At 41.6% G+C, this 16646-nt stretch overlaps 1 protein-coding gene and 1 non-coding gene across 2 annotated transcripts; both read left to right on the forward strand.

Moving 5' to 3' along the window:
* The first annotated feature begins 5906 nt into the window (after positions 1-5906).
* On the forward strand, positions 5907-8588 carry RPS3A (ribosomal protein S3A). Its single transcript, XM_007951546.2, has 5 exons — positions 5907-5968; positions 6671-6774; positions 7123-7519; positions 8175-8284; positions 8467-8588. The coding sequence occupies exons 1-5, from the start codon at positions 5907-5909 to the stop codon at positions 8586-8588; spliced, it is 795 nt and encodes a 264-aa protein (XP_007949737.1).
* On the forward strand, positions 7825-7891 carry LOC122151094. Its single transcript, XR_006163969.1, has one exon. It is a non-coding gene; the product is annotated as a small nucleolar RNA SNORD73 (small nucleolar RNA).
* Positions 8589-16646: the final 8058 nt, after the last annotated feature.

The raw sequence follows: 16646 nt of genomic DNA on the forward strand, positions 1-16646 counted from the left end.
AGCTGGTGGTAGTTATTCCCCATGATGAGACTGGCAATCAACTCCATGGTGGGATCTACCACAAGCAGCTGAGTAGCTGACTTTGGCATATGGTCTGCTTCTTGTATATAAGGAGAAGCCCTGGGAATGGTCTTTAGCATATGGCACGCTTGGACCCTGCATGTAGCCGTGTTGTTGTTCAGCAGCCTGTTATGCTTGGCCAACCTTGGGACTTACAATGAACTTGAATTAATGGCCTGCCATGTGGTTTGGTAACATCGGGATTGTGCCTTTTTATTTGTCAACCTTGGGTTTGTCAGCCTCAGCAGCCAGCAGCTGTCTGAATGTAGAAATGCCTCTAGCTCTAGTGGGCTAGGAGCAGGAGACAGAGCTGGACCCCAAGGTTGAGGGGCTTTTACCCAGCCCCTAGAGCCTGGTACTTTGAACTTGGACTTCTAGCCTCCTGAGCTATAAGAGAATAAAATCCTGTTTGTTCAAGCCATCACATCTGTGGTATATTTGTGTCAGAGCGGCACTAGCTAACCAGAACACCTAGCAACTCAAAACCATAGCCCAGCCAAGTTGACACACAACCTTAAGTACCACACTAGTCAAAAAGATTTCCACCTTAGTTCAAAACTGCATTCCCTCCAGAAGCAAGATCCTTTCTTCCCAAGACTTTATCCCCTAATGGACAGATCATGGCTACTCTTATAGTCATTTGGACTTATGCTGGGGTCATTGGGCTACTTCCAGAAATCTGCTTATGGCCATTATGAACAGTTATTTATGGACTGGTATTGGCCATTTTGAATTAGCCAATAATGTTGTTTACTGTGCCAGGAATGACAAACTATAGTGGAATGGTGTTGCATTCATCCTCCAAAAGAACATTTAAAGAGCTATCCTGAAGTACAGTATCGTCAATGATAGGGTAATATCTATACGCCTACAAGGAAGACTTGGGAGCTCTGGTGGCGTAGTTCCTAAAGCATTTGGCTGCTAACCAGAGGCCAGCAGTTCAAACCCACCAGCCACTCCTCAGAAGGAAGGTTGGGCAATCTACTTCCGTAGCGATACCGCCTCAGAAACCCAAGGATGAGTCGCTATAAGTCAGATCTGACTCAATGGCAAACACAACAACAACAAGGAAGACTAATTAATATGACTACTACTGAAGTTTATACACCAACCACTAAAGCCAAAGAGGAAGAAATTGAAGCTTTTTACCAACTTCTGCGGTCTGAAATTGACTAAATATGCAATCAAGATGTATTGACAATTACTGGTGATTGAAATGCATGTAGTGCCTAAGGCATTTGACTGCTAACCAAAAGGCTGGCAGCTCAAACCCAGCAGCCTCTCCTCTGATGGAAGATTGGGAAATCTACTTCCGTAGAGATACTGCCTTGGAAGCCCAAGGAGGGGGTGCTATGAGTTGAATCGACTCAGTGGCAGTGAGTTTGGTTTTTTTGGAATGTGAAAGCTGGAAACAAAGAAGATACATTGGTCATTGGAAAATATCACTTTCATGATAGAACTGACAGTGGATATTACATGATAGAATTTTGCATGACCAATGACTTATTCATTGAAAAATACTTTTCTTCAACAACCTAAATGGTTACTATACATGGGGACCTCACCAGACGGAATATACAGGAATCAAATTGACTATATCTGTGGAAAGAGACAATGGACAAGAAGCTCACTATCATCAATCAGAACAATGTCAGGGGCTGACTGTGGAACAGATCATCAATTGCTCATATGCTAGTTTACGTTGAAGCTGAAGAAAATTACAAGTCCATGTGAGCCAAAATATGACCTTGAGTATATTTCACCTAGTTTAAAGACCATGTGAAGAACAGATTTGATGCACCAAACACCAGTGGTTAAAGAACAGACAAGTTGTGGGATGACCTCAAGGACATCATACATGAAGAAAGCAAAATGTCATTAAAAAGACAGAAAAAGAAGAGAAGACCAATATGGATGTCAGAAGAAACTCTGAAACTTACTCTTGAAAGGAGAATAGCTAAAGCAAATGGAAGAAATGCTGAAGTAAAATAGCTGAAGAAAAGATTTTCAAAGGGTAGCTTGAGACTACAAAGTGCAAAGACTTGGAGTTTGAAAATCAAAGGGGAAGAACACGCTTGGCATTTCTCAAACTGCAAGAACTGGCAAAAAAAAGTTGAAGCCTCAAGTTGTGATACTGAATAATTCTATAGGCAAAATATTGAATGATGCAGGAAGCATCAAAAAAAAGATGGAAGGAATGCATAGAGTCACTGTACCAAAATATCATTGGTCTATGTTCAACTATTTCAGGAGGTAGCATATGATCGAGAACCAACGGTACTGAAGGAAATTCAAGCTGCACTGAAGGAACTGATGAAAAACAAGGCTCCAGTAGTAATTGATGGAATACCCATTGCAGTGTTTCATCAAATGAATGCAGCACTGGAGGCACTTACTCATTTATGCCAAAAAATGTGAAAGACAGCTACCTGGCCAACTTACTGGAAGAGATCCATATGTGTGCCCATTCCAAATAAAGGTGATCCATCAGAATGTGGAAATTATCAAACCATATCATTAATATCAATCACAAGTAAATTTTGCTGAAGGTAATTTAAAAACCATTGCAGCAGTCTATCAACAGAGAACTGTCAGAAATTCATGCTGGATACAGAAGAGAGCATGGAATGAGAGATACCATTGCTGATGTCAGATGGATATTGGCTGGAAGCAAAGAATACTAGAAAGATATTTACCTGTTTTATTGACTATGCAAAGGTATTCAGCTGCGTGGATCATAACAAATTATGGATATCATTGTGAAGAATGAGAATTCCAGAACATGTAATTGTAGTCATGAGGAACCTGGACATAGACCAAGAGGTACTCATTTGAATAGAAGAAGGGAATACTGTATGGTTTAAAATCAGGAATGGTATGTATCATTGGTTGTATCCTTTCACTATACATACTTATTCAATCTGTATGCTGAGCAAATAATCCGAGAAGCTGGACTCTATTAGTAGTCATCAGGATTGGAGGAAGACTAATTAACGATTTGACATACAACTTTGCTTGCTGAAAGTGAAGAAGACTTGAAGCATTTACTGATGAATATCAGACTACAGCCTTCAGTATGGATTACACCTCAATATAAAGAAAACAAAAATCCTCACAAGTGTACCAATAAGCAACATCATGTAAATGGAGAAATTATTGATATTGTCAAGGATTTCATTTTACTTGGATCCACAATTGATGCCTATGGAAGCAGTAGGCAAGAAATCAAATGATGTACTGCATTGGACAAATCTGCTACAAAAGAATTCTTGAAAGTGATAAAGAGCAAAGATGTCACTTTGAAGACTAAGGTTTGCCTTACTCAAGCCATGGCATTTTCAATAGTCAATTATGCATGTGAGATCTGAACAATGAATACGAAAGGATGCAGAAGAATTGATCCATTTGAAATGTGGTGCTGGCAAAGAATATTGACTGTACCAGATTGCTAGAAGAACAAACAAATCTGTCTTGGAGTAAGTACAGTCAGAATTGTCCTTAGAAGTGAGAATGGCCAGAATTTGTCTCTCATACTTTAGCCATGTTGCTAGAAGGGACCAGTCCCTGAAGAAGGATATCATGCTTGGTAAAATGGAGGGTCAGTGAAAAATGGGTAGACCCCCAACAAGACGGATTGACACAATGGCTGTGTCAATGGGTTTAAGCATTACAACAATTGTGAGGATGGCACTGGACCAGGAAGTTTTTTGTTCTGTTGTACAGAGGGTTGCTAAGAGTCAAAACTGACTGGATGGCACCTAACAATAATAATTGTTTCACTGAAAGTCGATCCACGGAGATGAGTTTGGGTGCAGGTTTGAAGGGTAACTAAGGGCCATAGTCTTAGTGCTTCCATCAGTCTCTACCAGACCAGTAAACTTGGTCTTTGTTATGATTTTGAGTTTTTTTCCCACATTTTTCTCCTATTCTTATTTAGGAGCTCCTAGTACCTAAAGCGCATAACTGCTAACCAGAAGGCTGGCAGTTCAAACCCACCAGCCACTTCTCGGAAGGAAGGTTGGGTGATCTACTTCCGTAGGGATACCGCCTTGGAAACCCAAGGAGGGGTCGCTATGAGTTGGGCCCACTCCACGGCACACAACAACAACAACCACTGTCATCCCTTTCAGAGAAATCAGCCAGTGGTAGCTGGGCACCACCCAGTTCTTCTGGGTTCAGGGTCCTGGAGGCTGGGGTTTGTGTGATCCATTAGTCTTTTGGACTAAATGTTTCCCTGGGTCACTGTAAAGGTTATAAATCATTACAGAAGCAAACTGCCCTTCTTTCTCCTGTGAGCAGATGGTGGGTTTGAACTGCTGACTGTTTTGTTAGCAGGCTAAGAGCTTTAACCTCTGTGCCACATGGGCCCTTCTGTTTAATCCAGGGAGTTATAAACAGTTCTACATGGCAGGGCTACCAGCCATATCAGATATGGTAAAGGCAAAGATACGGTGAGGCTGAAAAGGGAGGAGTAGGCCAGATAAGACAGGTTTTGTAGGCCCAGCTAAAAACTTTGACTTTATTCTACAGGCAACTGGGGTTTATGGAATTTTTGACAACTTTCAGATTTGGATTACAGATTTAGTAAAATTGTATCTTGGACAGTGGAGGTAGTAGGAGGTTAAAGATGGTGGCTAGAAGGATAAAGGATTGTAAGATGTAAATGCTTGCTGGGGGCAATGGGAAGGAGCTCTGGTGGCACAGTGCCTAAGGCATCTGACTGCTAACCAGAGTTGGTGGTTCAAACCCACCAGCCACTCCACGGAATGAAAAAGGGGCAATCTATTTCCATAAAGATTTACTGCATTGGAAACCCAGTGGGCATTGCTATGAGTTGGAATTGACTCAATGGCAGTGGGAGTTGGTTTCTTGTTTGGACACTGGGGTAGCCAGAGGGGAAGTTTGGAAAGAGAATTTGTATATCACTGGCTGACTATCATGCCCATTTGGGCCCAGAGCTTTCCATGGGCTGCACACTAGAGCTGGTAGGCCACATCTAGCCTAGATGTTTTGTTAAATCCATACAAGAAAAAATAGTTTTTTGACTAGTTGCAAAAATTGAAAAATTTGGAGACTTCATGAAAAAACAAAAGGAAAGAGAAAGGTCTTCCACCTTTTGTTGAAAATTCAAAATACTATCTAGGAACATTGGATCCATGGTTCTTCAGGGAAATAATCAGAAATATTCACCTCACTTTTTAAATATGCATATAAAAAAGCACACAAATAAGGGTACAGCCTTATGCATATTCACAAAGTGAACATATTATACTAACCAGCATCCATTGCAACAGCAAATATTACCAGTATCTCCGGAATTAAACTTATTTAATCTTACTAACAATCTTATGAGTTAGTTAATACTACCATCCCCCGTTCGACAGATGAGGAAATAAGCCTAGAGAGATCTCAAGGCTAAATAGGTTGAATCTGGATTTGTTGTCTGGTTCTAAAACCCATACACTCGAGAAGATACAGACAGCTTCGGAGGGTTAGGCAGTGAGCTCAGCTTTGAAAGATGCTGAGTGGGTGCCTCCTCCATGGAAACTTACTTCCGGTTGTCAGAGCCACAACGACCACAAGGCAACCAACCATCAGGCAGCTCAGCTCCTGGGCCTACAGCGCGAAGCCTCTCAGTGAGCCGTTTGCGGCTTGCTGCGCGACCTCCTCGCACACGAGGGCGCTGTCGCAGCTTCAGTAAAGGAGAGCGTCTCGCTGTTGTCGCAATATTCTTGAGGCCGTAATAGTACATGACGGAAGGTCACGCTTACGTCGCGCCCCGCCCCTGGACACCTAAGTTCTCGCGCGAGTTTTACTTCCGCCCTTTTGGCTCTCTGAGCAGCACCATGGCGGTTGGCAAGAATAAGCGCCTTACAAAAGGTGGCAAAAAAGGAGCCAAGAAGAAAGTGTAAGTGCTGACGGTTGTGGACCCTACTTTTTGTGTCCTGCTGGAATCGGCGGGCGGGTTCTAGGTCGCGGCGTGGGCTGGATGGCACAGATGCCGGTCGGATTGCGCGGGCTGTACTCAGATGATTCTCTACCGGCTGGCCGGTCTGGGTGCTGTGTGGAGGCGGGACGGTTGCTTTAACTCAGTCTCTTGGGCCTTGCGCGCGACCTGTTTGAACCTGATTGCCACAACCACTCGGCTCGGGCATATTCCTTATTGTTTAAGGTCCGCAGATGTTTACTATTAGGGAATCCATGACCTCATACCACACCTCAGTTTGGGCTCAGTGGAGTCTAGGGGGTCCTGCGGCTCCTATCCCACTAGGCGTCTGTGAGCCTCTGTAGGGTCACTTAAAGTTTACGAGACGTGCAGGTTACCTGGAGGCAGTGCATTTGTGGTAGAACCGATAGGATGCTTGTTCGTTAGATAACAAAGCGTGTGATCTGCACAGAGAAATAGACGTAGTGCAAAGGGGGGTTTCCTTGTGTGTCCCTCACCTCACTGTGGGGGAAATAGTTTATTGCAGCATGTAAATTCCAGTTAGCCTTTTAAGACATTAAGGGGAAATAATGCAATATTTGAGTGACAAAAGTAAAACGAAATTCACTGTAAGAATTACATGATCTGCAGTAAAATGTAAGCTTTTTTTTTTTTTTAATACAGGGTTGATCCATTTTCTAAGAAAGACTGGTATGATGTGAAAGCACCAGCTATGTTCAATATAAGAAATATTGGGAAAACACTAGTCACAAGGACTCAAGGAACCAGTGAGTACCTTATCCTTGGTTTGTATTTTTCTTCAATTGGGACATGGATATTGCAGCACACCTATTGGTCTGTTGACCCTGTGGTGGGAGACAGTAGGGAAATGTCAGCACTTAATTGCAGCTTTGGCTCCTGTGGTGCTTTTAAAATTATCAAGAATATATGCATAGGTCTGAGCTGCTGATGAGCACTGTCAATAAGTCATTGGTGTTCAGATGGATTTGGTAACAGCATTAAGGCGTTTATAATGTACTGTTTAATTTTTCAATTTTTATGCATGAAAATTATTTTTGTACAGTTGACCTGTATGTCATTGTTAACTGATAAGGCTATTGATTTTTGTTTTGTAGAAATTGCTTCTGATGGCCTCAAGGGTCGTGTCTTTGAAGTAAGCCTTGCTGATCTGCAGAACGATGAAGTTGCATTTAGAAAATTCAAGCTAATTACTGAGGATGTTCAGGGCAAAAACTGCCTCACCAACTTCCATGGCATGGATCTTACCCGTGACAAAATGTGCTCCATGGTCAAAAAATGGCAGACCATGATTGAAGCTCATGTTGATGTCAAGACAACAGATGGTTATTTGCTTCGTCTGTTCTGCGTTGGTTTTACTAAAAAACGCAACAATCAGATTCGGAAGACCTCTTATGCTCAGCACCAACAGGTCCGCCAAATCCGGAAGAAAATGATGGAAATAATGACCCGAGAGGTGCAAACAAATGACTTGAAAGAAGTGGTCAATAAATTGTAAGTGTCTGTCTGTTTTTCTTCCTTTACACAACATTCATAATACTGAATCTTACCCTCAGTGGGGGAAAGCACATGACACAAAGTGGAATCACAGTCTGTCTGAATTCACATTCTGTCTGAATCCTCCAGTACTGTTTCTCTTAAAGTGAGTGTTAAGTGGTCACTAAATGTGGTATGGTTTCTTTGTTTCTCTTTCTTTGATGAAGGTATCTCATAGTAGTAGGACTCAAAAGACAAGAAATGCTTTATCTTGGAAAATACGCTGTGTAGACAAAAACCCTCCGTAATCAGTAATGTATGGGAATAAGTGATGAAAAACTGTTTCGGTCCCAGCTGATGTCCAGTGATAACTTGTATTTTTCTGATATTCCCATGTAGTGTGCTGGCTAGGAGGGTATAATTGTAAAGACATTAGGCTCGGGCTAAGAAGGCTTAAATGTTATTTTGCCACTAACTGGCAATATAATTCAGATCATTTAACCATTTCCTGAAAAGGGGTAATAACAGACTGCATTAGAGGAGCATTTTATTAAATGTATGTATGTATAGGCTTATTCTAAAGCTTCTCTTTATGGAGGAGATAGCTTACTGCTTTATGTATGAGCACCAGGACTTCTTTTTTTTTTTTTAAACTATCTTTGGTGGTTTGCAGGATTCCAGACAGCATTGGGAAGGACATAGAAAAGGCTTGCCAATCTATTTATCCTCTCCATGATGTGTTCGTTAGAAAAGTAAAAATGCTGAAGAAGCCCAAGTTTGAATGTAAGTGAAATTCCCAGGATTCCTGAAAGGAAAAATTGGGAAACAAATAGTGTTTTTTTGTTTTTTGTTTTTTTTGGAGGCCAGATAATGGCCATTTTTTCCCTGTCATGCCTACATTGTGTTGAAGACTTATTACAAAATATAATATGCTGTAACTAACAAAATATTTTCCTTCTTTTTAGTGGGAAAACTCATGGAGCTTCATGGTGAAGGTAGTAGTTCTGGAAAAGCTACAGGAGATGAGACAGGTGCTAAAGTTGAACGAGCTGATGGCTATGAACCACCAGTTCAAGAATCTGTGTAAAATTCAGACTTATTGGTGACAAATAAAAAATCTTATTTGTGATGCTGTGCTTCTGAACATTCTTTTTAAAGGACAGTTTGGTGGACCAAATGTTCTGAAACTTTTTTAGTGAAACTTAAGTGTTTATCCATTGCTTTTAGGTAAGTAGTCGAAAGGGGTCCTAGTTGCCATTTTAAGTTGTGATCTGGAAGTATTCTGTAGATGTCTAATGAAAGGAAACCCTCTTTACAATGCTTATGTTTTTAGGTGGTTTTCAAACATGAAAATGCATCAGAATCATCTGGAAGGCTTGCTAACAGATTGCTGGGTCCTGCCTCCAGAATTTTTGATTCAGTAGGTTTAGGGTAGGGCCCCAAATTTGGCCTTTATTTGCATTTATTTATTTGAAGTTTATTTTTATTTTTGCAGTTTCCTTCCCTCCCACCTCTGGTTATTTGCATTTTTTATAACCTCTCGGTGATGGTGCTGTTGAGAGAACCACTATGCAGGACAGACTTCTGGTTTTCTTTTATCCAAATGCTGTCTTTTACCTCTACCTATAGTAAAGCGAAGGAGCTCTGGTAGCATAGTGCCTAAGGCACTTGACTGGTGACCAGAAGGCTGGCGGTTCAAACCCACCAGCCACTTGGAAGGAAGATGGGGCAATCTACTTCCGTAGTGATACTGCCTTGGAAACCCAAAGAGGGGTCGCTATGAGTCGGGTCTAACTTGACGGCACGTAACAACAACAACAGGTGAAGGAACCCTGCTGGCACAGTGGCTAAATGCTTGGCTTGCTGCTAACCAGAAGGTCAGTGGTACAAATGTGCCAGGTGTTCTATAAGAGAAGGATGTGGCAGTCTGCTTTCATAAAGATTTATAGCTTTGGAAACCCTGTGGAGCAGTCCTACCCTGTCCTATAGTGTCCCTGAGTTGGAATTAACCCAGTGTCAAGGGGTTTATAGTAAAGTGAGATGATGACAACATCTGTTTGGTTGCTAACGAGAAGGTGAGCCCACCCAGAGCCATCTCAGAAGGCCTGGTGGTCTACTTCCAAAGAGCCATTGAAAACCCTATGGGGCACAATTTTTGGACACGTGGGTTGCCATGACTTGGAATCAACTAGAAGGCAACTAGTTTTTTTTACAGTAAAGTGAACTGATAAAATGGAAATCAAACATTCTATACATGTGAATTCAAACCCAAAACTGCAGACTCACTGCCATTGAGTTGATTCCAACTCGGTGACCCCCATTGGGTTTCCAAGTCTCTAAATCTTTATAGAAGCAGACTGCTTTTATCTTTCTTTTGCAGAGCAGCTGATGGATTTGAACCAATGACCTGTTGGTTAGCAGCCATCTTTTTAACCACTGTACGACTGGAGCTCCTTAACCTAAACTGAACCTAGATTTGGCTAAGGAAAATGGTTACTGGTACCAGTATTTGCTCTATCCACTCACCCACTGTTTTTGTACCTCTTTTCTCATTAAACCTTCAGCATCCCATTCTTGATGGCCTTGCTTCCTGTAATCAGAAAATTTAAATAGATGACAAAGGAAACCTCACCAATTCCCACTCCCAGTCATCTATGCATATGTTTGTATGTATCTGTCTCCCTGTTGTCACTGGATGAATTGTGAAGACACGCTTTATACTTGAGCATTAGGTCCTGTCTTAGGCTAGGTTCTCTAGAGAGAAAACCAGTGAAGCTTATATAGAGAGGAAGAGAAATTTATCTCCATGAAATGGGTGATGGCAGTTGTAGGGGCTGGGAAGTCCCAAGTGTGGCTGAAACGTCAAGCTGGAGGGTTCCCCTGATTCACGTAGGTGCAGGCTAATGAACTCAAGATTGCAGGCAGTATAGCCGACTGCAAGGAGCTCTGGTGGTATAATGCCTAAGGCATTTGCTGACCAGAAGGTTGGCGGTTCAAACCCATCAGACACTCCACGGAAGGCAGACTGGGCAATCTACTTCGTAATGATTTACCTCCTTGGAAACCAAAAGGGGTTGCTAAGAGTCGGAATCTAACGGATGGCAGTGATTTTGGTTTACAGCAGGCTGCAGGCTGCTGAGGCTGCTGAATCCAACATCAGCAGGTGAGATAGATTGTTGGCTCACAGGCTGTGAAGGCACCAATCCCAAGATCTGCAAGCAATACAGGAGGCCACTGGTTCAAGACTGGGGAAAAGGTGACAGGCCAAATGCAGGAGCAAAGCTTTCCCAAAGTTCGATGCATACTGGAAGCAGGCCACAGCCCAAAGGCAACTACCCTTCAACTAATTAGGTGCTCACAGCAGATTCTACCACGAAAGTAATTACACCACATCCAATCTCGAGGGGAGTAACTATATCACAACTGCCAAGCCACTCAAAATCATGGCCTGGCCAAGTTAACACACAAGCTAATTACTCTGGGTCCCATCCCTTGCCTAATCAAGCCCATGACTAGCAATTGTCATGTGTATCAAATTTTGTTCTGTGGGTTTCTTCCATCCAAATGGAATCTACTCAAACCCTTCCACTTACCACCATATTCATCCCCCTCACAGCAAAGTTAAAGGAGTTAACCTTACATATGATTCTAATGGTTCATTTTCTTGATCCACTGCAGACTCTTAACATTCCAGTGAAGTGGCTCCTAAATCCAGTGGTCCATTTGCAGCCTTCATTTTAATTTCTTACTGCCACCATCTTCGTAGGTTTTTCCTTATTGGAAGCCTTTAATCAGCGTTGGTGGGTCCTAGAGCTTTGTCCTTGAAGAGTTATCTTTATTCCTGGATAACTTAGGTTTTTGATTTGTTTTTCTGGCCTATACTTTCTGCACTTTAGGGTCTACCCAGTTGCCTTCTTAATATCTCTACTTTTGGGTGTCAGGCATTTCAAACATCTGTCTTAGTTACTTAGTACTACTGTAACAAATACCACAAGTGGATGGTTTTAGCAAATTAAATTACAGTTTTGTTAGGTGTGGTGGAGTCAATTCTGACTCATCAACCCTATATACAACAGAACGAAACAGTGCCTGGTCTTGTACCATCTTCACAATCATTGCTATGTTGAGCCTATTGTTGGAGCCATTGTGTCAGTCCATCTCATTGAGGGTCTTCTTTTTTGCTGACCCTCTACTTTTCCAATCATGATGTCCTTTTCCAGAGACTGGTCCCTCCTGATAACGTGTCCAAAGTACACGAGTCGACGTCTTGCCATCTTTGCTTCTGAGCAATGCCTGTACTTCTTCCAAGACAGATTTATTTGTTCTGGCAGTCTACAGTATATTTAATATTCTTTGCCAACATCCTAATTCAAATGCATCAATTCTTTGGTCTTCCTTATTCATTGTCCAACCACTGAATGTTTACAAGGTGAATGAAAATACCATGGCATGGGTCAGGCAGACCTTCGCCCTCAAAATGACATCTTTGCTTTAGGCTTAAAAACTTCCATAACCACGTGTTTTGGTTACCTAGTGCCACTCTTACAGAAATACCACAAATGGGATGGCATTAACAAACAGCAGTTATTACAATTTTGGAGGTTAGAAATCTTGAGTTAAAGGTGCCAGGCCCTCAGGGCTGGGTGAAAGCCCCTCAACCTTGGGCTTCAGCTCTGCCTCTTGCTCCTGGCCCACTGAAGCTAGTGACATCTCTTCATCACTCAGGTAGCTGCTGGCTGCTGAGGCTGACAAACCCCAGGTTGACAAGTGAAAAGGCACAGTCCCGATATTACTGACAGCAGGCCATTAATTCAAGGTTAAAATTCCCAAGATGGCAGGGCATGGCTGGCTGTTGAACAATGACATGGCTACATTCAGGGTTCAAGTGTGTCAAAAAGCTAGAGACCTTCCTCAAAGCCGCTGCTTATAAACTCGAAACAGACCACATCCCTAAAGCAGCTGCTCGGCTGCTTGCGGCAGATTCCACCGTGGAGTTCATTGCCAGTCTCACCATGGGGAATAACTACCAGCAGCTGCCCAGCCACTCAAAACCAAGCCCAGCCAAGGTGATATATAACCTTAACTACCACATCAGGGATACATGAATCTTCAAAAACAGGTTGCTGAAGGCATTTGTGGTAAAGCATAACTGAAATGTAGCAAAACTAGTACTTGACTTGAAACCTGATTTTGCTTAGTGCATATGATTAAACAGCACCACTGTTGTGGTTACCTAGTGCTACTCTGACAGGAATATACCACAAATGGGATGGCCTTAACAAACAGGAGTTTATTCTTACAATTTAGAGGCTTTAAGTCCAAGTTCAAAGTGCCAAGCTCTCGGGGCTGTGTGAAAACCCCTCAACCTTGGGATCCAGCTCTGCCTCCTGCTCCTGGCCCACTGGAGCTAGAGGCTTTTCTTCACTCAGACAGCTGCTGGCTGCTGAGACTGAGAAGCCCCAAGGTTGACAAAAAGGCACAGCCCCGATGTTACCAAACCACATGGCAGGCCATTAACTTAATTAAGTCCATTGTAAGTCCCAAGGTCTGCAGAGCATAGCAGGCTGAGCAATGACACAGCTACATGCAGGGTCCAAGTGTGCCATAGGCTAGAGACCATTCTCAAAGCTTCTCCTTACATACAGGAAGCAGACCACGTACCCAAAGGCAGCTACTCAGCTGCTCACAGTAGATTCCACCATAGAGTTGATTACCAGTCTCATCATGGGGAATACTACATCCAGCTGCCCAGCTACTCAATCAGGCCTAGCCAAGTTGACACACAAACATAACCACAACCACTAATTATAAAAGTGCATAATACTGTGTAAAAGGGGAAAACAGCTAGCTGCTCATTTAATCTGAATGTCTGCTTTGGACTCAAGGATTTGATGCTGATTCTGTTAGTTCCATGGTACAGAGTGAGTTACTATATAGGAAGAACAAGAAATAACAGGAAAATATGCCAGTTTCACAGAAGTGAAAATGACAGCCAAAGGAAAAGTAACATACCATATATATATACACACACACAGAGATATCTATATCATTATAGATATCTTTACAACTTTACATCATTAAAGAAGGGAGCTCTGGTGGCATAATGTCTAAGGCATTTGACTGCTAACTAGAAGGCTGGTGGTTCAAACTCACTAGCTACTCCTTGGAAGGAAGATCGGGCAATCTACTTCTGTAGAGATACTGCCTCGGAAACCCAAGGAAGGATTGCTATGAGGAAAATGGACTTACTGGCAGTAAGTTTGGTTTTATATATCATTATAGAAGTCCCTGGGTGGCACAAATGGTTAAAGCTCTTGACTACTAGCAAAGGGTTGGCAGCTCAAATCCACCCAAAGGTGCCTCAGAAGATGGGCCTGGTGGTGTGCTTCCAAAAGATCACAGCTTGAAAACCCTATGGAGCAGTTAGTTCTACTTTGTACACATGGAATTTCCATGAATTTGAATTGACAGTAACAACTATCATAGGCATGAAATGGAATTAATGAGAAGGTGGAAGATGTGTCAGTTTGCATCTTCACATTAGTGTTCCACTCCTTTGCCTTTTTATCTTTTTTATTATAGAGATATAATTTGCCTACAAAGAAGTAGGTACACAAATCCTAAGTATACAACTGAATACATTTTTGTAGTTTTACATACCTTTCTAACCACCACACATATGAAAAATAAGGAATGTTTCCTGCAACAGCTGGCTCCCTTGTGCCCCTCCACCCTATTAATAATCACCCCTCACCCAAAGATAACCACTACTCTGACTTATCAGGATGGATTAGTTTTACTAGTTTTTGAACTTCATATAAATGGAATACAAAATACACTTTTTGTTGTCTGACTTTTCTTTCAAACATATGTCTGAGAGATTCACCCATGCTGTGTGTAATGGTAGTTTGTTCTTTATTATCAGTGTGTAGTAGTCTACAATCCTCCATCCTTGATACAACTGTAAATAATGAGTTCTCCTCTACAAGTAGTCCTCGATTTAATGATGTATTTGAGTTATGAAAAACTGCACTTAATGCCAGTTTGATTTTCTTTTTTGCATCTTATTGATAGTAATATATACTACATACAGTGTTGTAGCATATAATTCGCTAATGTTATTCTCAGATGTTCACTAGAAGATGTTCAAAGACTGGATTTATAAAGATACTGATAATAAAAGGCACTAATAATGAAAACAAGTATTTGATAATTCCATGTCAGGAACTACCTGAAAACAAAACAAAACACATTTTATCATAAAATAAAACTAGAAGGCTACACAAAACATAGCTTAATGGGCTATTGTAAGGTGAACTTTTCTTTTTGTAACATTGTGGTTTGGGTGAAAGTTTACAGAGCAAGTTTTCCATTCAACAATTTACATACACAGTTTCATGACATTAGTTGCAATCACCTCAATGTAACAGCACTCTTCCCACTACCTTCCTGGGTTCCCCCAATTCCATTAGTCCTTTTCCGTCCCTTTCTGTCTTTTGGGCTTTGTTATTGGGTAAATGTTGCTCTTTTGGTCTCCTACGGTGATTGTTCTGAGGAATTCGTTATTGTTCCTCATGTATGTTATTGTTCACTTTATAGGCCTGTCTGTTGTTTGGTGGAAAGGTGATACCTGGGGTTGGGTTCAGTTCCAGATCTGAAGGGCCACAGTCTTGGGGGTTTAAGGTGAATATAGGATCTCTCGTGGCATAGTGCCTAAGGCATTTGACTGCTAACCAGAAGGCTGGTGGTTCAAACCCACCAGCCACTCCTCAGAAGGAAGATTAGGAATCTACTTCCATAGTGATATCGCCTTGGAAACCAAAGGAGGGGTCACTATAAGTAGGGTGCGACTCGATGGCAGTGAGTTTGGTTTTTGGTTTTATTCTTATTTTTCTCACCACCCTACTCAGGAAATAGAATGCAGAAATTCTTCCATATACTGAACTAACCTCAACCTCCTGTATCAGTTTGCTATGACTGTTGTAACAAATTACCACAGATTTAGTGGCTTAAAGTACATTTATCTGACACAGGATTCACTGGGCTAAAAGCCAAGTGTTGGCAGGGCTGTGTTGCCTTGTGGACGCTCATGGGGAGAATCTATTTCCTCATCTTTTCCAGTTGCTAGGTATCTGGGTGGCACATGCAGTTTGTGCTCAACTGCTAATTTAAAGGTTAGCAGTTCGAGCCCACCCAGTGGCACCTTGGAAGAAAGGCCTAGTAATCTGCTTTCGTAAAGATTACGGCCAAGAAAACCCTATGGAGGAGCTCTACTCTGTAACACATGGGCTTGCCATGAATCAGAATTGACTCTATAACAGTAATTTTTTTTTTTTTTTTGGTGTATGTGTGTGTGGTTTAGAAGCCACCCACTTTCCTTGGCCCTTTCTCCACCTTCACAGGTGGCAATGTCAGACAGAGTCATCATATAACATCATATAAATGACCTCTTCTTCTACTACCCTCTGCCATATTTAAGAAACCTTGTGATTACATTAAGGGGCTCTGGAGGTATAGTAGGTAAGGCATTTGGCTGCTAACCAGAAGGTTGGTGACTCAAATCCACCAGCTGCTCCACAGGAGAAAGATGAGGCAATCTACTTCCATAAAGATTGGAAACCCAACGAGGTCACTATGAATCAGAATTGATTACACTGGGCCCAATCAGATAATCCACATTAATCTATTTTAAAGTCAGCTGATTACCAATCTTAATTCTTCTCTGGCATGTAAGTTAATACACTCAGAGATTCCAGAGATTAGGATGTGGATATCCTTGGGGACCATTATTCTGCTTACCACATTGCCTCTCCCCTAAAGTAATTAATATTCTGTTTTTAATAACTATCCCTTCCTTAAACTTTTTTGTTTTTGTCACACATATGTACAATTCTAGATATAACTGCTTAGTCTTACCCATTAATTTCTTTTATGGCTTAAACATTTTTAAAAAGTTTTAGTGTAAAATATATATAACAATTTACCATTACAACCATTTTTAAGTTAGACATTTACATTCACCATGTTGTGCAACCATCACCAGTATCTATTTCCAAAAGTTTTCCATCATCTTAAACAGAAACTCAGTCCCTGTTATATAAGAAACTTTCCAGACCCCTTCCCTTCCCAACAGCCCCTGTCAACT

The sequence above is a fragment of the Orycteropus afer genome, unplaced genomic scaffold (assembly GCF_000298275.1).
Source record: "Orycteropus afer afer isolate SDZICR_OR568_19922 unplaced genomic scaffold, OryAfe1.0 scaffold00297, whole genome shotgun sequence".
NCBI classification, from domain to species: domain Eukaryota; kingdom Metazoa; phylum Chordata; class Mammalia; order Tubulidentata; family Orycteropodidae; genus Orycteropus; species Orycteropus afer.

Coding starts and splice junctions, on each gene's coding strand:
- RPS3A (XM_007951546.2), top strand. CDS start 5,907: ATGGCGGTTGGCAAGAATAAGCGCCTTACAAAAGGTGGCAAAAAAGGA. Junction 5,969..6,670: donor AAAGGAGCCAAGAAGAAAGT/GTAAGTGCTGAC, acceptor TTTTTAATACAG/GGTTGATCCATTTTCTAAGA. Junction 7,520..8,174: donor AAAGAAGTGGTCAATAAATT/GTAAGTGTCTGT, acceptor GGTGGTTTGCAG/GATTCCAGACAGCATTGGGA.